This window comes from Adiantum capillus-veneris, chromosome 18 (assembly GCF_014529385.1).
Source record: "Adiantum capillus-veneris isolate H3 chromosome 18, ASM1452938v2, whole genome shotgun sequence".
Lineage (NCBI taxonomy): Eukaryota > Viridiplantae > Streptophyta > Polypodiopsida > Polypodiales > Pteridaceae > Adiantum > Adiantum capillus-veneris.
This window is the reverse complement of record NC_140948.1, coordinates 130,017,620-130,040,506: the sequence shown is the minus strand read 5'-3', so window position 1 is coordinate 130,040,506 and position 22,887 is coordinate 130,017,620. Positions and strand designations below refer to the sequence as shown.

The following is a 22,887-nucleotide window of genomic DNA, read 5'->3' as shown; positions in this document are numbered from 1 at the left end:
ACAACAGGGACAGACTCGCTCTTAAGTTTTACATCAAGTACAATGGTTCGGCCCTTAATTTTGAAACGGCCGAAGCCGATACAATAGGGACAGACTCGCCCTTAAGTTTTACATCAAGTACAATGGTTCGGCCCTTTTCTGTAGTCAAAGTCGCTTTCTTTACTCGATAATCAACCATGGCGTTGTTCTTATGGTACCAAGGGACTCCCAGGAGAACATCACAACCTTCCAAGGGCATTATGTCGATGTCCTCGTGCCCCAAATACCCCTGACAATGCAGCCGAAGTTTGCCAATGGCAGGTATAATAGCCACGTCCCTGCCGGGTGCCGCTAGAACTGCCTTTGCTTGTTGTCCCATCCGATTGGGCGTAATCTCGAGCCGCGCCGCTAATTCAGGTGAAATGAAGTTGGCCTTGGCTCCTCCATCAAAGAAAATCAGGGCTTCTTGATCTTTCACTTTGCCCCAAGCTCGGCAAAGTTCTATACTCTCATCAATCGTGCTTGGATCAGTACCCATGCAATCTGGAACCAGTCCTGCTTTCATCTTGCCTTTCCGTCCACGTTCCTCTTGTTCTTTCTGTGCCTTATTAGGGTTTGCGGAGATGTGTCCTTGTTTCCTGCATCCAAAACACTTCCCCTCTTTGATGTAGTTGGCTATTTCCCGAGGAGTGAGCTGGGGTCGTGCATCCTTATCTTTGTGATCTTCAGGGCTCTTCTTCTTTCTACTTTCATTTTTAGAAGTCTGTTCGGTTTTCTGTATCATGATCTCATCCATGGGGTAAGTCAAACTGCCTGAGTGAATGGCAAAGCCCCGTTTCGCATGACTCATCAGTTCTTGAATAGAATCTGACTTTTGCTCTAAGCTGTGATCTCGGATGTCCGTAGGAAGTCCCAAGGTAAACCGCTCGATCTGTTCTTTAAACGAGATCTTCTTAAATGAGGAAGCGGGTAGAAAAGAGCTCCAAAATCTCTCGCAATATGCATCCAAGGTATCTTTTCTGGTCATCCGGAGATGGTTCCAAGTAGTTCGTATGTCGCGTTCGTACTGCTGAGTCAACCAAGAAGAAATAAAAAGCAGAGGTAGCCCTCCGACTCTTGGAGTGCTCTGAGTTATGCCCTCCAAAGAAAGCTATATCAAATTGTTGTATGAAGGCCAAAGCCCTCGAAGCATGTCGGAATCCAGAAAAAGTGTCAAATTTAATTGACTGTCCACCTTCTTTAAATTCTCGAACTTTCTTGCTTTTATCCTCCAGAAAGTCATACTCATTGGCTTTATAAAAAGTCTTCTTCTTTGCATAAAATCTGTGATCATTGGAGTCGGAACTATCTGAAGATGAGTCCTCCTTAGAATTGTTAGAAACTGGGCGAAACTTAAGCTTCTTTGCCTTTTTCTTGTCCTTTCCGAAGCTTTGCTTTTTGCTTCGCTTTTTCCCTTTCCTGTCTTCTTCGCTCGAGTCAAAAGAGCTAGAAGAACTGTCAGAAGAAGAAGAAGAAGAAGAAGAAGAAGAAGAAGAACTGGATACTCCTTCAAATCTGACATGCTTCTTCTGTTTTCTTGCCGAGGCAAAAGCAGATTGACGAATAACCCGGGAAGTTAGTTCCTTTCTGCTTTTTGTTGTGGTTTTTGGCTTTGTTGGTTACATCAAAAAGCTGGGTAATCCATGCATCAACCACCTCTTCTAATTCTTGCTTTGTAAACATCCTTGGAGTAGGAGGTTTCTTGAGTGCCGGTTTGAGGGGTGGTTCTGTGGCCTTACGCCATTGTGAGTGCACTTCGTCGAAGGATGTGTGCGTCAACAATTTTGTAAATTTGGGATCCTTCGCAAGATTGATCATCATCTTTGTCGCATCGTCAACCAATCGTCGACGCTCCATCTCTTCAATCTCCGCCTGAGTAGGCCGAGGCGGGCCATACTCCTCGTGAGAATCTTCTTCGTGATCTCTTTCGGCATCCCTAGATGCAGAGGAAGTCGACCGATCTCTATTTGAATCTGTAAGTGTCGCGAGAAAAAGGATCGGATTTCTCGGTAGAAGACAAATCGGCCGCGCTCTGATACCACTGTAACAAACTTGGACACTCCAAGTCAAGATTCTACCGCGACACAATAGAGATTCACTCCAAAATAGTTCAGAGTTCACAATTGATTCGACACCGCCCGGCGAAGTTCCGTGCCTAGAGATATTGGCCCTAAAGACTGGCGCCCCTTTCGGTATTTCTTTTTGTATTAATCTGAGTTCAAAGTACAAGGGAGTGGGAGGGTTCTCACTCTCAGACTCTGCATCTAGATGCTTTGTAGAATGGAGCCCAACCACGTATATAAAGGTTTTACAAGGGATGCCAAAAGCAGAGCCCCAAAAGCTGCCATCTTTTTTTAAAAGAAGCTTAAAAATAAAGCAATTCATCTCGCAAGCCTCTTGGGAATTAAAGCAACCTTCCAAAAAGCTTTTGCGTAAGATTTTTCAGCCTTGCCATGCATAGGAAAAGCATCCGTACAACTGCCGTACATCCATACGCTCTGCCACATCATCAGCTGTCAGAGATTTTCCTGCACAGAATTGCGGAGCCTGTTGTACTGCTGGTATGCATATGTGGAACTATCGGCTTGTAGCAAAAACTAAACTGAATGATTGTAATCAGTATCTTCTTAGGAGACTGCTCCATTGGCCAAAAGCAACTTTTAACTAGCTTTCTCTATGTAGATCCCGTACTAGTAGTAAAGCCTATCTCAAAGGAAATGCTCGAATGGAGCAAAACTTATTGTTGCATCGCTAGTTAACTAATAACAAAGCCTATCTCAAGTGAGATACTCTAATTCTCTACTAGTATAAAGTATATTTCAAGCAAGACGCTCTAATTAAGAAAATCTTATTACTCACTCTTCTCAATTAATATAGCAGAGCCTTTCTCAAGAAAACGCTTTAACCAAGCAAAACTTATTGCTCACTCTTTGCAAGCAGTTTCTTGCAAAATTGGAATGCTTCTAGAAGTATGCATTCTTAGCGGCCTTACAAGTATTCGTGTTCACAGTACTCCCATTATCACTTTGAATGATGCACTAGAAATATTTGTATTCGGATGCCTCTAGTGAGAAAAACCCTCTGACTTATAATTCCAATAATTCATATAGAATTATTTTTCCTGGTGTCTCAAGCAAGAAAACCCTTTCACTTATAAATCCAATAATTAGAATTATTTTTCTGTCGGATAAAGCTAATTTAGCAACATCCCTCTCACTTATAAACAATTTTCTTTAAGAATAAAAGTCCAACTGAATTGCCTCGAGGAGAAACCGGGAAAAATTCCAAATCTTGCTCAATGGTGAGTTGAGCTGGTCCTTTCTCAAAAGAGAACTTAAAAATATAACCAAACAAAAATTCAATAATTTGTTACTTACCTTACCAGTTTGAAAGTAGATGGGGTATTGGACTTCATTAGGAGAAATGTGCGTCTTTCCACTAGCACCTCGAGGTTATCGATCACAAATTATCAATCTTATGAGTCACGTAGGCAACTCGCCATTCACGTTTTTCCAACCAATTGGAAGGTTTCCTTATCCGAGAATTTGTTAACTCAATTCCGCCTTCTAGAATAAGAAATCAATCTAGATATCTGTGCTTGCACGTAATCTCGTGCTGCTAGTCTTGAGGATATTAAACCTCTTGTGGCCTCCCGCATTAGGGCATGTCCAAATCATAGAGCATTCATCTGATGTGAGCATGTCTAATGTGGCAAACAAAGTGTGCCATCTTACCAAAGAGAGTTCTTACCAGCCGAATTGTTCCGATCCGAAGATTCCTCTATGCACTAAGGGGACTCTTTCCGCGTTTTCCTCCTGCAGGTTATTATTACCGCAGTGTTGTCGTGAGGCCCATTAGCGTTTATTCCTTGCAGAGGCCATAAAAAAAAGATGTTTTCCCTGCAAGCATCAAGGATGACTTGCCAAATTCTATACAGATAAAAAATTAGCCATAGCATTCTTGGAACGTATGTTCAAACTTGGTTCACATAAAAGGTGGTCGCATAGGTAATGTAATACTGTGTCTTTAAGTGTGAGCAGATTGAGAGAGCTAATGCTAGCTTGCTCATGATCTTGTGTAGCTTGTGATCGTAAGCAAACCAGATAAAAGAAGATTCCTTGTAAGGCATTGAATCCTCCTCCATAGTATCAGGTCCTGGCTTTTGTTAAGTAGAGCCCGGTCTACTCTTCAGCTATAGCATGTCGGACCAGTCTGAGTTCTTGTATTATCGTGAACTATGTCTATGTCTGTGAAGGGGTGCTCAGTGTAAGTCGCACGATGTTATCATTGTTGTGCATTCTAAACTTGAGCTCACAGTTGCCATATGCCGTTCTTTATTTGATGACGTGAAGCACAACCCTCTTCCGTCAATTTTTTTGCAGGCTTATGGAGTACACATAAATGGCTTCACTGTAGATTCACAGGGCAAAAAATATCTTTGGGCTGCAAGACGAAGTATTACCAAGCAAACTTTTCCAGGCATGCTGGATCATGTGGTCGCTGGTGGACAGGTATTTATCTGATTTGCGCTTTTTTCTGTCTTCTTGTTCTGTGCATCTTTAATAGAAATGTTGTACTGTCCTTTTGATGCTTACTAAGGTAGTTGCAGGGCAGTAAGCCATCGTAGATGCTGGATTTTCAGTTTCATTTTTATGTTAATTGGTGTCCTTGCATTCACTGAAAAGGACAGTTGCCCCCCCCCCCCCCCCACACACACACACACACACACACGCACGCACGCGTTAATTGGTGTCCTTGCATTCACTGATAAGGACAGTTGCCCCCCACACACGCACGCGCGCGCGCGCACACACACACACACACACACACACACAGGTATTAATTGAATCGAAGATTTTTCCTAACAATACTGCCCTTGTTCAAGCTTATAATGCTCATTAGAATATTCCCAGGCCATTTCCAAGGCATCAAGCAACACCATTTTTTTTCTACCCTACGTGGGATGCACCCCTTCAAGGGGGCGCCCCCCCCCCCCCCCCCCCCCCCTCCCGGTGTAACCCACGCATGAACCTCCCCCAATTGGGGATGTGGCTCTTTTACTCTAGCAATGGGACACTTACTTAATTGCATCATGGCAGGGATGCGGCTTTTACTTTGGCTTCACACCCCATTCTCTCACTCTGTGCCTTGCTCTCTACCCCTTTACTAGTAAGCGTAATGATTCTTTATGCTTGCACATCGACTGTGTAAGATTTCTTTCCCCCCAACCCACCCACCCACACACATACACACACATACACACACACACACACACACAGACACACACAGAGGATTAACCATGGCGGCTGCTGTTAAATAGCATATTGAGATATTAACATGATGATAAGCAGATCGAGAGTGATTCGCTAGGCTTGGGACTACTCAGAGCATTTACTGGACGGGTTTCACTATTTAAACCAAGTGGCCCCTCACTTAGCCTTGGCTTTTTGCGTATCGTGCGTGTATGTGAAAGAGAGTCTTGAGGGCTTGTTTTGATCATCCGCTTACTGTGTGGGTATGGAGGTGGTTGAACATAAGGAGGCTTCACAGGTTGGTACCCCACCACCATGGACGGGGTCCTTTACTACATTTTTTCATTTTTCTGCACTTTCTCGTTTTGAAGGGTTGATGTTAATTATACCACGGTATGTAGAACCTATTTGGCGGAACCTGTTTGTAACAGAGAAATTGTGATGGGGGTTGGAAGGTTTGGTTTAGGTGTTTTTTTGGGCCATGAGCAGGTGGCCAGCCCGTACAACTCGCATTGATGTTCATAAACTGGTTCTCTCTGGTTTGTATACTGTGTTAGGCATCTTTCTCATATTACATATGTTGTGTTGTGCTCCAGACGAAGCACTTGAGGATTTTGTGGAAAGCTAAATACACCTAGGGTTGATACTGGCCTAGCTCTAAACTATGCCGTTTTCTGGTGGCCAAATGGCTTGTTGAGATTGGTAACTGGTTACGATTGTCAGTTTGGCTTGGTTAGAATTCTGTCTTGATACCACGCTCCCTGAGTTCGGTTTAAAAAACGGGGTGGAGGGTTGGTATGATATACCCTTGATATTTGTCACAAACTGCTGACATGTGAAAGCCCTGAAGAATGGAGCCAACTTGGAGATCCTGGCCGAGAGGCCTAAACCCTAAGAAGAAGAAGTAACAGAAGAAGTCCTACCATCTTATGGGGACCCCGTCCGAAGGGGCCCTAGTGACATAAAGGAATTAAAATAAAGCAGGACCCACACGCAACTGATGACGTGGCAGCAGTACGGACGCTCCGGAAATTACGCTGACAGTGTTGACGTGGTAGGTCGTACAGATTTCAACGTTTTGCGCTAACATGCTGATGTTTCTGACATCTCTCTTCGGAGTGCAACTTCTGGCAAAGTAAGATATCTTGAAATACTTGCCATGGAAACCCTAGCAGATTATAACTTGAAATTTCTTGACATCTCTCAGTAGGTGTCTCTTTTCGACCTAGAAACCTTGGAGGTCCAGTGTGATTGCTATGTCTTGGGACTACCATCGCCGCCAGAGAAACACTATCTGTCCAAGAGTTGATGGACGATACTGTGGTCGGCTACGACCTTATGGAAAGAATCTAACCCTAATTTTTGGTGCAGGTTACAGGATGGAAAGTCAATCAACTTTTCGAGCTCGACTAATGTCAAGATTGTTTCTTTTAAGTTTGAGTTCTGTTTAAGAACTTGTTTGGTGATCCTGTTTGAAATTTGTTTGAAATGGATGGTATCTGTTTTGAACCTGTTTTGGTGCCGATTTGAAATGTTTGACTCTAGTTTTAATATTGATTTTACTCCCGGGTGGAGAGGTGAGAAATACTGTTTTGGTATTGTTTGAACCTCGGAACGACGTAGGCCGATGCCTGGGGAGCGTTCCGTTGTATGCTAGAAAACCTCCGAACGACGCAGGCCGATGTCTAGGGAGCGTTTGGTTGTATGCTAGAAAAATAATGTTGTTGTGACTCCTGGCCCGGACCTGGATGATTATGTGGGAGGAGTATTAAGAAGTCTGAGCAGTGGTTACTCTCAGCACCTCCAAACGACGCAGGCTGCGGTCTGGGGGGTGTTTGGTTGTAAAAGGACTCTATATCTTCTGCCCGGACCTTTTTAGGTTATGCGGGAGGAGTGATGAGGGAGTCGTTGAATATCTCCCAGCCCGGACCTTGTTAGGTTATGCGGGAGGAGTGTTCATTGGCGACTTTATGTTTCTATGTCTTGTAACATGCATATGTGAGCATTTGTGTTGCATTGTGATGTGCCGACCACTAAATATTTTCTAATTGGATGAGATTACCTAGGTATGTAGTTTTAGTGCATCAAGACACTCATGGAAGATCAGTGTGGTTTGGGTGTGATGGCTAAAATTACTACGCCGGAATATCAAGAGTTCCGACGTGGACGAGAGAAGCCAACTCCTTGATCAAAAGAGCCGAGAGGAGAAGCGAACTCCTTGATCAAAAGAGCCGAAAGGAGAAGCAAACTCCTTTAAAAAAAAAGAGAGCAAATTGATTGTCCCTCGGATTGGTCCTCGGAATTCTCTTGAGCTAACTTGAGTTGTTTTGCAGATATGCTATAATCGTGGAAGATTACTTTCTTTCAAGAAGGGGGGATGTCATAAATTGCTGACGTGTCAAAGCCCTGAAGAATGGAGCCAACTTGTAGATCCTGGCCGAGGGGCGTAAACCCTAAGAAGAACAAGTATCAAAAGAAGAAGTCCTACCAACTTATGGGGACCCCGTCCGATGGGGCCCTAGTGACATAAAGGAATTAAAATAAAGCAGGATCCCCCCCCCCCCCCCCCCCCCCCCCCCCACACACACACACACACACAAACACGCGTACAGTTGATGACGTGGCAGAGTACGGACACTCCGGAAATTACGTTGACAGTGCTGACATGGCAGACCATATGGATTTCCGTGTTTTGTACTGACATGCTGATGTGGCAGGCTGTACGGATTTCCGTAAATACGTTGACAGCTTTTGGGCATTGCTTTTGGACCAGATGGTTTTGAGTTTGAAGGCTTTTCATTAAAACTGCTATTGGGGCCTAGGGCCTTTAAATATGAGGCCATGGGCTGATTCTCTGGCATGCTTCTTGGAGAAGGTGCAGAGTTTGGAGTACCGGCTTTACTGAGTTGATGCAATATAAAGAAATACCAAAAGGGACACCAACGTTTGGGGCCAATACTCTCTGGGGTGGAATTCTCCCACTTCGTGTCGCGTGTCGTGTCTCTCTCTCTCTCTCTCTCTCTCTCTCTCTTTGAGTTCAGTTGTTATTGAAGTGCTAAAAGTCTGTTCTTTTCTATTGGCACATGGTGCCCATCTTGTGACAATATTTGCAGGAAAAACTATGGAGTATTGTGTAAGCATCATTTCTGTTCCATTTGATACCGGCTTGTTGTCGGGTTGCTAGCGAAATGAGGATGTCACTTTTGGATGTATTGTACTGTCCATTGGGGTTTGGATTTTACTGCAAGTTTTTGATAACAATGTTGTGGCTGAGCAAACTGGATTTAGTAGGTTCTCTTCACATTAGGCATGACACTTATTGATACAATCTGTGGTGTGTTGGGGTACCTCTTACTCAATTGGGTCTTGGAGATTTGTTTTGGCTTGATATACTTAGCCGGGTTTGATGCCTAAAACTGAGTGTGAGACCTTTTTTGTGGGTTGTATCTGATGCTGAAGGTTAGGCTACTATGTGTGGCCTGATGTCTTTATGGATGGAGGCGATAAAAGGAATACCGCACTTGAACGGTCTAGATGAGTTGATTGACTGATTTTTTGCTACATTAAGTAAGAGCTTGACAACCTTGCAAAGTAATTCACGGTGTTGAATGGATGACTTTTGGGCTGATATGGCTATTAAGACACTTGGATCCGAAGGGGTGGTGGCCTTCCGATTAGAATGATATATATGCTAGTATCTATTTAAGATCTAATAAAAATTGGGGCAATATAGAAACCATACATATAATTACTTTCATAAATCAAAGGGATAATAACCTTTTTTTACAAGCATTAAAATGAATTTAAAAAACACACCCCCCTAGTACTTTACAAAACTAGAATACATGAACACTTTGGACAGTAGTTTTAAGTTAAAAAAGTTTCAAGTTGGACATGGATAACAACTGATAACGTATTCAAGGCTGACATATTTGTTGTCTTGTTTGAATGGATGGAAGTGAGGACTCTATCCTTTCTTGGGATTTTTTTGGCTTAGCTGTTGTTTGTCTTTGACATACTAGATTCTTACCACTTTATGAAATAGATAACACAGATTATCCTTTGTATGGATACCTGCTCATGGCTATCATAGTCTTCTGACCTTGCCGGTTTAAGGGTTGCAGGTTTATCCAACGCTACTAACCTTGATTTTATACGGTCTTTCAAGATCACATGCATTATAAATTGACTGCTCGCATGAGAGTCATTCAGGATCCAGAGAAGCATGCAAGAACTTTAGAACAAATTAGACTTTACTTAAAGGACTACTCCCCAAAAAAAGCCCTTGCCCTTAGAACTAGACCCTTTCTTGCCCGAAGGGCCAAAAGCATTGTAACTTCCTACCCTAGGTAGTCTCTTTCTAACACATCATTTTGTTTGTTACAGGACCTTGCTCTTTCTGAAGGCCTCGAATTAACTTCTGAATCTCTTTCTGTGGCAACTTTCCTTATCCTGAAATGTATTAGCAGCTTGGAGGCTTCATAACTTATTTATGAATTGGCTCTAGCTTCGGATAAAAAATCTTCTATCTTGCACTTGCTTTCTTTTAACTAGCTTGCGCGACCCGCCTACCGGCGGGTCTCGCTCGCTCTTACTATGACACAAATTAAATTAATGACACACATGGTATTCATAAGTTCATGATAAACACACACACACACACACACACACACACACACATACACACACAAAGAGCGCAACATGGTTTTCATTTTAATTAGGAGCCAATCGTTTTGTTGCAAAAAAGAGGCTTCTTGATAAGAGATTAATCATCAGAAACATAAGGGATAAAACATAAAGAATCCCAACCCCAAAAAGAGATCACCATCAAACCAAACCCATTGTAGAAGGCATCATTTAGGTTGAAAGAGAAGCTTGCGATAGACATGGGTTCGCACCCGGAACACCCAGGGCCTAGTGTATCGCACACTTCATCCAAGCCGCCTTGGAGTATCATCGACAACATACTTTCTCACTTTCCAATTCTCTGCTTCAAATCCAAAGGAAGATAGTGCATTTATGGGCCGTTGATACCCTATCTCTCTAAGAGAGACATGACCCCGTCCTGTTGCCTCGTCTAGCTCTAAGGCAACATGATAGTATCCTATGAGTTCTAAATAGCACGTGGACTCATATAGACCTACCAACAAATGGGTTGGATAATAGTGTTTTCTACAAAAAAGAAAGAGTATGTTAAGAAAAATCCAAACCTATTGCAAGACATAAATAATTATAATTCAAAAGCCATACCTTATGACAACAAAGTCTTCTAAGATATGGACAACATCATTTGCAGGTATGGGTCCCCTCCAACAAAGTGGATCTATGCTTTATACAACACGATTAGTATGCTTTAATCATTCAAACTTTAAAGTGAGGCTCATTTTTTTGTAAAGTTTCAACAAATTACCTCGAATATAGCTACAACCACCTCTTCAAGAGAGGGCTACAACAACCATGGTGGAAGCTCTCCCAATGAAAAAACCAGCATATGTACAATGGGGCTAAATCAAGAAATGGGGGGAGGGAAAAGCCACACAGGTGGTCGGTAGTGCCATCGGAGTACACCCTGCACCATGGAGTAGAAAGGCCCAGGACGCCAAAGTCGAAGGAAAGCCTCTCTGTGCTCCCGCATGCGCCGCATGCGGTCGGAGCTGCCCTGTAGTCCCTCGAACTGTCCTCTGAGAGTGTGGATCAGCTCTAGTCAGAAGTCACGAACAGTCTCTGCTGGTGGCACGGAGCGAGCCTCAAAGATGCGGAAGCAACGTGCCCGCCAAATGAACCAGAGTGCCAGGCCACTGATGAGCTCCCAGCACTCCTCTCTCTCACTGCACCACTCCTGTGGAGTAAGCTCTATATTAGGCTGGAGTGTAGGTCGCCCCTCCTGCATCAATATCATCCTGCTGGTGGAAGATAGCTCAAATTGAAGTGCCGGGCCTGAAAGGGTGGACCAAGCCGCTGCTCCCCAAGTGTAGTGTCGAGCTATGGAGCGAGCAGGCATGAGCCGAAGAACTCGTAGCCACACCTGTTGGGCCGAGGGACACTCCCAAAGACAGTGACGCTGACTCTCCACAAGGTGGCCACAAGCTGCACATGCGGCCGAGAGACCACTATGCACTAGCCAGCTCTCGACTGCTGTAGCTCTGTGTGCGACCAACCATTGAAACAAGGTGACTCGCCTCGGCTGTCTGGAGTCCCACAACCTTTCCCAAAAAACTGCCAAGAACTCAGCTGTTAGCCCCTCCTCGGGCCAATGAGGTGCTGCAGCGGGGCGGGCCTCTCTTTGTGCTGCTAGTATATGACGTCCCAGTCGAACAGTGTACTGAAAGAACGGGACTCCTGGGTAGTCTCCAGAAGACAAGGGATCCCTCCATAGCCACTCACCAGGATCGCACTGTACTCGTGCCTGTGGACAACACTCCCAAGCCCACAGCCTCCAGTGTCCAGTCTCAAGAGTTGCTGGGTCAGGGTCTATGACAACGGTCCTCCCACAGATGCCCACTGCTCGGATCCTCTGAAAATAGCACTCTGCTACTTGTGGGGCCTCTACTGCAACTCGCTGAAGGCGTCCCACACCTTGAAGCTCGAAGAAAAGAGGTGGGACAGTCTCTGAGCAGGCCCTGACTGAGATAAGAACCTCCAATCGTGTGAAGGCTCCCATCCACCGGGGTGCTACTGGCTCGAGGGGCGTGAGCCACTCAGCTGGAACTGACTCTGTGATGTCCTGGCACATGCTCTGCACCCCTCTCATGCCCTGTAACCGAAGGCCCTTGACCTCCTCTGACAAACCTCTGAACTCTAGGCAGTCACCTAAAGAGCGCGCTGGACCTGCAGCCATGGGACCCCAGGAAACATGAGGCCGACTACCAACCAAGTGGCCTCTCTGAGTGCTAACCATGGGGTTTCAGACGAGGGGCTGCCGTAGGTGCTCCTCCGTACACGTAGGTTGTCTCTACTCCAGGCCACGCCGCAAGTGCTCCGAGATCAAAGCAGACTCACAGCGAAGCGGTCCTCCAGTCTCTTGCTCAGACCATCTCTGCGCATCTCTGTAAAGATCCATTTGGTCGAAGGCTGCCAAGGGCCTCCTGCCTGAGGCACCCTAGCACGTAGCCGCTGTAGCGAGAACTCCTTCAAGGGCTCCTCACTTGGGAGAAGTCCTCTGACGATGAACTTCCCAAGAAGGGCTCTGCTCTGCTGTTCTCGATCAATGATCCCAAGTCCTCCCTGTGAACAAGGAAGAGTGATGACCTGCCAAGCCACCTTAGCTCGGGCTATCTGAGTGCCACGTCCTGACCAAAGGAAGTTCCTGATCAGCCTCTCTACCTGGCTGATACAAGAACTCGAGAAGATCCAGCAGGAAGTGATGTACCACATAGTGGCCAACAACACCTGGTTGGCAACTACTACTCTGCCTGCCAAAGAAAGTCGTGCGGAGCTCTAGTGTAACAACTTTCTCCTGATAGACAGGAGAAGGGGAGCAATCTGTTGCTCGGGAGACAAGTCCAGACCAACCTGACAGCCCAGGTACCGAACTGCAGTCTCTGGGGAGATCCACCTGAAACCCTCTCCTGGCATCCAATCTGGCACAGGAGCACTACCAACCGAGAAAGCCACTGTCTTTCTCCAGTTGATCAGTGCGCCCGATGCACAACAGAAGGTCTCCAGAGCCTGCTCACACCTGTGGAGGTTGGCCTCCTGGCCATCTAAATACAAGGCTGAGTCGTCGGCAAACTCAGCGTCTAGTAGCCCATCTCCCCGAATAGGGAGTGCGACACCAAAAACCTGCTCATCGCCTCCGCATAGAACAGAAAGAAGAAAGGGGCAAGAGGACAACCCTATCTGACCGAGCGTGTAAGCATGAAGCGATCACCTCTCCCTCCTGCTAAGAGTACCTCACTATGAGCCTGTCTGTACAAAGCTGACACCCCTCTGATCCAAGCATCTGACAAGCCCATCCTGGGTAGAGTGCCCTCTAGAAAGTCCCAGTCAACTCTGTCGTATGCCTTCTCAAAATCGAGAAGAAGGATCAGGAGGTTGTCACCACGGAGCCGTGCTAGGACAAAGGCCTCCCAAAAGGTAAAGATGTTGTCAAGGATACTGCGTTCCTTGACAAAACCTGTCTCAGTCCCATGTATAAGTGTAACTGGCCTGTTAACTTCAAAAAGGGCGGTAGACTTTACTTCAAACCTTGATTTAGCTTTCGCCCATTATTAGTCGTCTATTCTACCTGTTCTATAATGACACAAGAGAGGGGAATGGGATACAGATGCTAAAATGCATCTATATGCGAGTCATACACCAGACTGGCCCCTAAATTAGGCGCCCCTTTGGGTATTTCTTTATTCTTTAACAGAGGGAATAAAAGCTGTGGTTCCCTACAAGCTGCCCCGCACAATCTTGGCTGAATTTCAACTATTCTGTCCTGATTTCGGCAGCATAACTCTACTAGGACCCTTCACAGTCAGTATTCCCACCCATTGGATGACTTTCCCGACGCATACGGACACTTTGCAAAACCTGGCGAGAATCTGCAGCACGCTGAATTCTCTGTTTTCTGCCCCGAAAATGTGCCAGATCACTTGTACAGCGGTCCCTTTGCGTCTCCGAACCTCTTGGGGGTATTAGGGTCTGTTTAGGGCCAAAACCCTAAACCTGCAAAAATACACAGCAGGCTGTAATTCACTGTTTCGGGCTCCGTTTTGCGTGCCGGTCGCATCCGTAGCAAGTGCTCGAGCTCCCGCAACTGTAGGGCTACTTGCCCTTTGAATCGAACGAGATTTCGCACGTGAAACCTCTCCAAATCACCTGTACCTGCGGGAGATTAGCTGCTAGCTAATCCAGTACCTGTGCAAGAGGCTCTTGCCTCGGCAATCGCGCATAGTGCCAAGTGTCACTCATTTTAAGTAGTAAACTCTTGTCTTCTCTTTAAGTAGTAAACTGGCCTCATAGTGCCAAGTGTCACTCATTTGTGCATTTTCCGACTTTAGATCCTCGGGTCTAAAAATATCTCACCTGCAGCCTCTGTTGACTTGGCCACAGAGTAACAAAATGATCCCCGCGTCAAAATGCACGTAATGACGCGAAGACATTTTGCCATCCAAAAATAGCAGTCCCTAAAATTTAGGAGTTTCTGCCATTACATTCTTCGAGGTCATCTGACCCTCTTTGTACACTGCAGCCACACCTAGAACTAAAATGTAGCCTATGTAGCAAAGGATTCCGCTTTGGCTGGCCAATGACCCCACTTTGGCTAACCATAGTCCTTGTCTAACCTTAGTGCTCTTTAGCCCTCAGGCGTGGACTCTCTCTGAACAGTTCCACACTGGCTATGCAATGTAGGGCAGTTAGATTTCCAGAGGGGTGTTTCCAAAAGGTAAAACAAACGAAATTCCCCAAAGAAAGAGAAAATAAACAAAAATGGAATTGCGAGTGGCTGGTGACATACCCCCCTCTTGAAATCTCAAACATCCTCGTTTGCACCTATGTCGTACATGGTCACAGTCAACCCTGGTGTATTCAACACCTCGTCGACACATGTACGACACATACATGCTCATTGTCAACCCTGGTGTATTCAACACCTCGTCGACAGATGTATTGCCTGTGCGTGAACCCTGTCCCAATGACATAGTGGTAGCTTCGCACTCTGCCATTGGTTTGAGTCATTAACTTTCCAATGACAAAATGATAGCGATGCATTTTGCCACTGTCTTTTAGTACACGTTGGATCCAGTAACACTTTCGAGCATACCCAAACCGACAGTTTAAGAATGCAGTTACACAGGTACCATTTAATAGAAGCAATTACTGTATCCTTGACAAACTGACAAGAAATACTCACTTCTATAGCACTAACCAAACTTTTGGACATTCCATAAGAGCAATTGCCAAACTGACAATCTGTACAGCTCTAACATTCATGTAACATGCACTTCATTTGAGCTCACTGTAAGTAACATGTACATCATTTCTTTCCGAAGCCATTGTCACACTGACAATCCATGGAGCTCTGAATCTCAAGGGGTCAAGGTAGGTTGCAAACCAAGGTTTTAAGTTCCCATACTTTTATTGACTCTGCAAGTTCACTTTTTTCCATCCACTTGACATCGAGAGGTGAATAGCTTTTGAACTTTACCAAACAGCACCTTGCAACCTTGCCTTTTCTTTTCTTTCTTTATGTGCCAAAATCTGTTCCGGGACCAAGATCTCGTCAAGTTCGTCGACTTCCGTCTGATCTTCAACTGGCATCTCTTCTGGCACATCACCCACGTAGGGTCTGAGAAGACTCACGTGAAACGCATTGTGAATCTTCCAACTCTCAGGCAATTTCATCCTTTATGCAATATCACTGATTTGCATACTGAGCATCGAAAACAATCTTTCTCTGCTCTTCATCTTGATCTTTGGAGATTAACTTGTGATCTACCCTTATGCTGTCACTTTTATTGGGTTGAGAATTCTCTTTTTGACCCAATTTTGGCAGCATAATAGTAATAGAAACCTTCACAACCAAAAATCCACATATCTAAGTGATTATCCACGCATAATAGAGCACTTTTGCAAACCTGTCCTGGAAATCCAGTACGCTGAATTCTCTGTTTTTAGCTCCTAAAATGCTCTAGATCACTTGTATTACTGTCCTTTAGCTTCCCCGCTCTTGGGACAAAAAGGCATCAAATAGGGTCAAAATCCTAAATCTGCAGAAAAATACAGCAAGCTGTATTTTCTTCTTTCGGGCTCTGTTTTGCGTGCCAATCGCACCAATTCGTCGCCTTTGATCTTCTGCATCAGTAGGACTACTTGCCCTTTGAATTACACGAGATTTCTCGCAAGAAATCTTGTTAAATCATTCTGTACCTGTTTTGAATTAGCCTTTAGCTAATTCGGTACCTGTATGAAATCATTCCAAGTGGAAGGAGTCTGTCCTTGTAACAACAGTGTATTCCACCACTGACTTGCATTTTTTTTTTTCCAGAAAAGTGGTAGCTTTCCTGACTTTAAATGCTCCTTCCAACAAATGCTTTTTCAAACTGTTCGAGGAAAGAGAAAACCTTTGTCCTCTCATCAAAACCATTGAATGTGTCAATGGACTCACTGATCATCTTCTTTATATGGCTTTAGCTTATCCATTGACTCCAAATTGTCAAAAGAGACAGTTTGCATAATGGGTACACCTGTGGGAGCCATCTGTACTCCCTGGCCAGTAACATGTTGATGTCCAGGTGTCCTATTCACTGATGGGATTGAAAAACCAGCCATACCCAAGTTGCCTTGTGACACCCCAAACTGACCTTGTGTGCCCTGAAATCCTGGGTGCAAACCAATGTTTGCATACATGGGGTTGGGTACCATGCCTTGCATACCCCTAAACACTGTTCCTGGCATGCCAAAACTGCCTTGAACTTGATGTGCTATTGATGAAGATTGTATGAACTCCATAAATCTTGGATGCTCCATCAATTGCTTGAACATGGTCACAGCGGTAACAACCTGCAAAGCTTTCTCGTTTGGCGTGAACTCTCGCCAATTTCATGTGCAGTTGGAATAGGATGTCTATCCGCTGAAGAGGAACCCTCTTCCTTGTTGCCATCCATCCTGTATCCAAAGAAAGACTCGTAGCCTTTCTCACCTGTATCCAAAGAAAGACTCTCGTAGCCTTTCTCACCTGTAAATCCAAAGAAAGACTCGTAGCCTTTCTCACCTGTATCCAAAGAAAGACTCTCGTAGCCTTTCTCACCTGTAAATCCACTCGATTTACTTTCAAACTCTTTGTGTTTTCAAGGTCATCCCAAACTCTCTCTGTGTCTTTAACCCAAACTGACCAAGGCTCACTTCTTGAGGAAAAAGTGATTTAATCCCGTCGATGGAACCATGTAACCGGTCTGTTAACTTCAAAAAGGGCGGTAGACTTTACTTCAAACCTTGATTTAGCTTTCACCATTATTAGTCGTCTATTCTACCTGTGCTATAATGACACAAGAGAGGGGAATGGGATACAGATGCTAAAATGCATCTATATGCGAGTCAGACACCAGAGTGGCCCCTAAATTAGGCGCCCCTTTGGGTATTTCTTTATTCTTTAACAGAGGGAATAAAAGCTGTGGTTCCCTACAAGCTGCCCCGCACAATCTTGGCTGAATTTCAACTGTTCTGGCCTAATTTCGGCAGCATAACTCTACTAGGACCCTTCACAGTCAGTATTCCCACGCATTGGATGACTTTCCCGACGCATACGGACACTTTGCAAAACCTGGCGAGAATCTTCAGCACGCTGAATTCTCTGTTTTCTGCCCCGAAAATGCGCTAGATCACCTGTATAGCGGTCCCTTTGCGTCCCCGAACCTCCTGGGGGTATTAGGGTCCGTTTAGGGCCAAAACCCTAAACCTGCAAAAATACACAGCAGGCTGTAATTCACTGTTTCGGGCTCCGTTTCGTGTGCCGGTCGCATCTGTAGCAAGTCCTCGAGCTCCCGCAACTGTAGGGCTACTTGCCCTTTGAATCGGACGAGATTTCGCACGTGAAACCTCTCCGAATCACCTGTACTTGCGGGGGATTAGCCGCTAGCTAATCCAATACCTGTGCAAGAGGCTCTTGCCTCGGCAATCGCGCATGAACCCACACAACTGTACATTGGTCAATCTGATGAGCCCACTAGAGGGACATAACCATAAAGAATAGGGGAGAGAGAGAGCAGTGAGAGGTATGTAGGTCATGACATCCTGCACCTCACTGTACATAGAGGGTAAGCCAGCACTCCATTGAAGCTCTCCCACCTATGAAAGCACTCAAAACGAGCTCACAGCTGAAAATCATGTTTTTGCCTTCTCTTTAAGTAGTAAACTGGCCTCAGAGTGCCAAGTGTCACTCATTTGTGCATTTTCCGACTTTAGACCCTCGGGTCTAAAAATATCTCACCTGCAGCCTCTGTTGACTTGGCCACAGAGTAACAAAATGATCCCCATGTTAAACTGCACGTAATGATGTGAAGACATTTTGCCGTCCAAAAATAGCAGTCCCTAAAATTTAGGAGTTTCTGCCATTACATTCTTCCAGGTCATCTGACCCTCTTTGTACACTGCAGCCACACCTAGAACTGAAATGTAGCCTATGTAGCAAAGGATTCCGCTTTGGCTGGCCAATGACCCCACTTTGGCTAACCATAGTCCTTGTCCAACCTTAGTGCTCTTTAGCCCTCAGGCCTGGACTCTCTCTGAACAGTTCCACACTGGCTATGCAATGCAGGGCAGTTAGATTTCCAGAGGGGTGTTTCCAAAAGGTAAAACAAACGAAATTCCCCAAAGAAAGAGAAAATAAACAAAAATGGAATTGCCACTGGCTGGTGACAATAAGGCTCTCTAGAAATGGATGAATCCTCAAACTCAGAGCCTTGGCAAGAATTTTGTAGGCTGAGTTTAGGATGGTGATGGGGCGCTATTGTCGAATCTCATCCAAGGAGCCACCCTCCTTGGAAATGAGGTAGATCAGACCCTCACTCATGCTGTTAGGCATCTCTCCTGTGTGCAAAATGTACTGAAAAGCACTGCAGAGATCTGGGCCAAGCAAGTCCCAGTACTCCAAGAAAAAATTGGCAGTCAACCCATCCTCACCTGGACAACTACCACGGGGGAGCGCCCTAAGAGCCGTGTGCAGCTCCTCAAGCTGAAGTGGCAACTCAAGCCTCTGACGCATCTCCTCAATCACAAGACAAGGCATCTGTGCCCAAACCTGCTCCCTGCATGTATCCTGATGCGCTGACTGGGACTCTATAGACAGTAACTCACGGTAATAGTCATTAACAACTGCACGCATATCCTCGGGCTCACAAGCAACTGACCCATCGGGCCTCCTCAACTGACTGACCTTGGTATGCGAGTGCTGAGGTCCCACTGCCTCAAAGAAAGCACCAGTCACTCTGTGGCCCACCTTGGTCCATTGAGATGCCTGTTGGTGGAAATCAAACTCATGACGCCTCTCCTCTGTGCTAGCAAGCTCGTGTCGAGCCTGCTGTAACTGCTCCAACCAGGGGTTGTCTGGATGCTGCTCCCGCATCCTCTGTAACGAAGCAATGCCCCGTTTGAGACGCTGCTCCTCCTCTCGCGCTGTAGTCCGGCGAGCCAAAGACTCCTGGAGAAAAAAACCACTAATCTATGCTAGGCCTGCGGCCACTCTGTCAGCAGGAGAGTCCTGCCTGTCCAAGCCCTCTGTCCAGAGAGCCTCTACCCTCTATCTGAGTGCCGAGTCCAACAAGACCCTCTCTGGGATGGGGAGCATCATGCTCCCACTCCTGTGCCTGTTTGCTACTGTGAGGATCATTGGTGCATGGTCCGAGAAGGTCCCTGCCAGGATGGCCACTGTCCCTCCCAAGTCATTGAAGTGGTCACTAGTGTAGAAGCGATCTATCCGTGATAGATTCACTCCTCCCACTTTGCAGTCCGATCGAGAGAAAGAAAGGCTGTTTGGGGGCCTCACAAAACCAGAGTGCTGCCATGCATCCGAGACCCTCAAAGTCATACAAAGCCTTTCCCAAGCTGCCAACTCAACTCATGCACAGTAGCATGGCTACCACCAATCCTGTCAGAAGGGTCCTCCAGCATGTTGAAGTCCCCCCCTATGTTGAAGTCCCTCCCTATGCACCAATGCTCTACCTGCGGCGGCAGAGACTCAACTATCTGTGACCAAAACGCTGCACGAGCGCTCGCCACATTGGACGCATAGATGTTCAGGAAACCCACAAGGCTACCCTGAACCTGCATAGTAATCCACTGAGCCCTGCCTGGCACAATGATCCCTCTGTCCACTATGGCCTGCTGTAAAGAGTCCGCAATAGTCAGACATATCCCACCTTGGATGCCTCCAGGTCCAAAAGCCGCTGACCAAAAAGTATCATATCGTCCACGCAAGAGCTGACCACAACGTATGATGCGGCTCTCACACAGATGGTGCTCCTGAAGCATAAGGAGATCAATCTCTCCTCCCACAAGACAACTCTGAAGCTCCTGACGCAATTGGCCCCGCTGGCGCTGAAACTGGGGCCCACCTAGTCCCTCCACGTTCCATGAGACGATCCTCATGGAGAACGAGAGAGAAGAGATGCTGTCGCAGCAGCTAGACGGGCTATCTTCGAGGCTGGCTTGGATGGGGTGTAATCCGTATCCGAGCGTCCTCTAGATAGGCGTGACTGCAATGAGTGCCTGGCCCAAGCCTAAGCCCAAGCAGAGCGAGCCGTGCGTAAAGCAACCTCCTCTGTCCAGGAGTCCTCATGAATGTATACATAGCATGGCACGCACCGTGTATCGGCAAAGAAGTAAACCACAATGTGTCTACATCCTGCTGAGTCTGGAGGTGTCACCGCAAACTTGGCTAATGGCCACAAAGTCTGGAGCAAATTTGTAACTCCTAGTTCTCCCATGTGGTGAGAGAACTCTAGTACCTTTGTGTGCAACCATCCCAACATTGAGTCGAGAGTCCACTCTGCCTGGTCTTTGCCGTAGAGGGGGAAGTAGAAGCCAACTGCTGAGTCGAAGGCCTTTGTCCCCCTAGCGGCAAGGAACAGAACATGGATCCTGAAGCAGGCTGCCTTATGGTCTGCTGAGGGGTCGCTGAGAAAACGAGTAAAGCCGGAGTCGAAGAAGTCCCATCGGCGCCGGATGTCAATGCTCGTCAGACCACGAGGGATAGCTGGAAGGGAAGATGTCTGTACCTGCAGAGGGGGCCGCAGGAAAGGTTGTCCCTCTCTCGCTAAGCGACTCGTGGCAAAGGCGCTGCCAAGAGATCTCCTAGCCGCAGGAGAAGGCCCTCCCCCCTGGGTCGAGTAGGAGGGGGGGGAGGAGGAGATGGGGGGAGCGGTGGAGAAGAGTGGCGGGAAGGAGCGACAGAGGAAGAAGGGCGGGGGGAAGAGGCGGCTGGAGCAGGAGGCGGGGGGGAGGATGAGGAAGATGGAGGGAACTCTGGGGGGGGGGGGGGGGGGGGGGGGGGGGGGGGGGGGGCTACTGTCGAAGGTGAAGCTGGGGAAGGGGCTGGGGTAGGGAACTCGTCCTGCTCTAGAGGACCAAAACGGTTCCCCGTGGGAACCCACTGCTGCTGAGTAGGCGCCTGAGGACCACTCTGAGTGCCAGTCTGACGCTGTGGCCCTTGTCGACGTCTGCCACAGACCTGCTGCCATCCCTCCTCCAGTGGAGCCCCAGACTCAGAGGGTGGCTCTACCTATGTGCGCTGTGTCTCTGGCTGTGTCTGCTGGCCAGCCCTTGCAGGCTGGGGTTGAGGCTGTGGTGTAGGGCGAGGCCTCCTCCGTGGACAGGCCTTCGCTAGATGGCCCATTGTCGACAAATGAAGCACTGGTTCGGGAGGCCCGAATACTCCACACTTTGTCTGAACCAACCCCCACTCACCCGAGGCAGAAGGATAACCTTCGGGAGCGTGTGAGTGTCTCTGACCAAAATGCAAACTGAGGGAATGCCAGCCGCCTTGGCAACTACTGAAGCTGCCGTACGAGGTGTCTCCAGGACAGTCCCAATAGCTGAGCCTATCGTGGACATAAGTGGTAAGTACTCCCTCCGCAAACCCGGAAAGCAGATAGAGATGAGGATGTCTGCCTCCTCTACTAGAACATCCGAAGTAGGGTCGAAACCATGTCTCCACTGTTGAAAGTTGGCACGTGCTGCTCAGATGGCCAGTGGACTCATGGCGATGACCTTGGACGCGATCTCGGAAGTCTCCAACTCGATTTGGTAGTAACCGCGTCCGAGAATCTGTACGTCCAAGATCCTGCCCACCTCTGCAAGAAGGCGGGCCTAGAGAAGGTCACGTAGCTCTCCTCTGCTAGGTTGGGTGCCGAGGATCTTGCAGATGACAGAAGTCGCCTACAAGCGCTCTACCTCTGCGGCTAGGCTCGCTTGTTCTGTCAGCGAAAGAGCAAGTCGAATGGTGGGCTCAGCGGGGTCGGGTGAGGGGGCTTCGGGTGAGTCCCTCTGTGGCGGAGCTGGAGCCTCCATCTGTGTCTACTGTTGGGTCGAAGAAGCGGACGGTGAAGAAAATCTGCAACCGAGTACACCGAGCACTAATAAGAAGAAGAAATCAGGAAATAAATTTTTATTTGGAAGTTCAGCACAAACCATTCTATCGTAATGCCACATCTCTATCGGCTTATATTCGGATGCAAGAATCAATAAGATATGAGCATGGGGAAGACCTCTCTTCAGAAATTCTATCACGCAAACATGTCCAACAACCTTTCCAAAGATAGCCCTTTTAAGAAGCAAGTCCATCAAATCTTTGAATTTATGATAAAAGACAGGTGTAGTCAAGTCAGGACGATCAGAAGCAGTTTGTCCTGGCAATAACGTATCTTCTATTTCCTTCCACCTTGGGTTGCATGTGAAAGTTATGAATAGATCAGGCTTTCCTCTCTTACGTACAATTGCCATAGAATCTTGATAGAGTTGCTGCATGTACCGAGGTCCCCCCACAAAAGATGAAGGCAATACAATTCTTCTTCCAACATTAACACCCATGACCCCATGCGCATTGTCATTGGAAGCAAGCATGTTTGCAAGGCCTTGATACACTTCTGCATGAATTGATCTCTGATTGTTTCTAAACCATAATAACCTTGACTCC

General features: G+C 46.7%; 1 protein-coding gene across 3 annotated transcripts in view; it reads left to right on the top strand.

The window, feature by feature from the left end:
• LOC147436403 (nudix hydrolase 20, chloroplastic-like) overlaps positions 1 to 22,887 on the top strand; it is a 209,396-nt gene that overhangs the window by 119,123 nt on the left and 67,386 nt on the right. For all 3 annotated transcript variants that reach the window (XM_086489318.1, XM_086489319.1, XM_086489317.1), the window contains exon 5: positions 4,401 to 4,529. In XM_086489318.1, the coding sequence (XP_086345444.1) occupies positions 4,401 to 4,529 (129 nt within the window). The remainder of the gene's footprint in view (positions 1 to 4,400; positions 4,530 to 22,887) is intronic.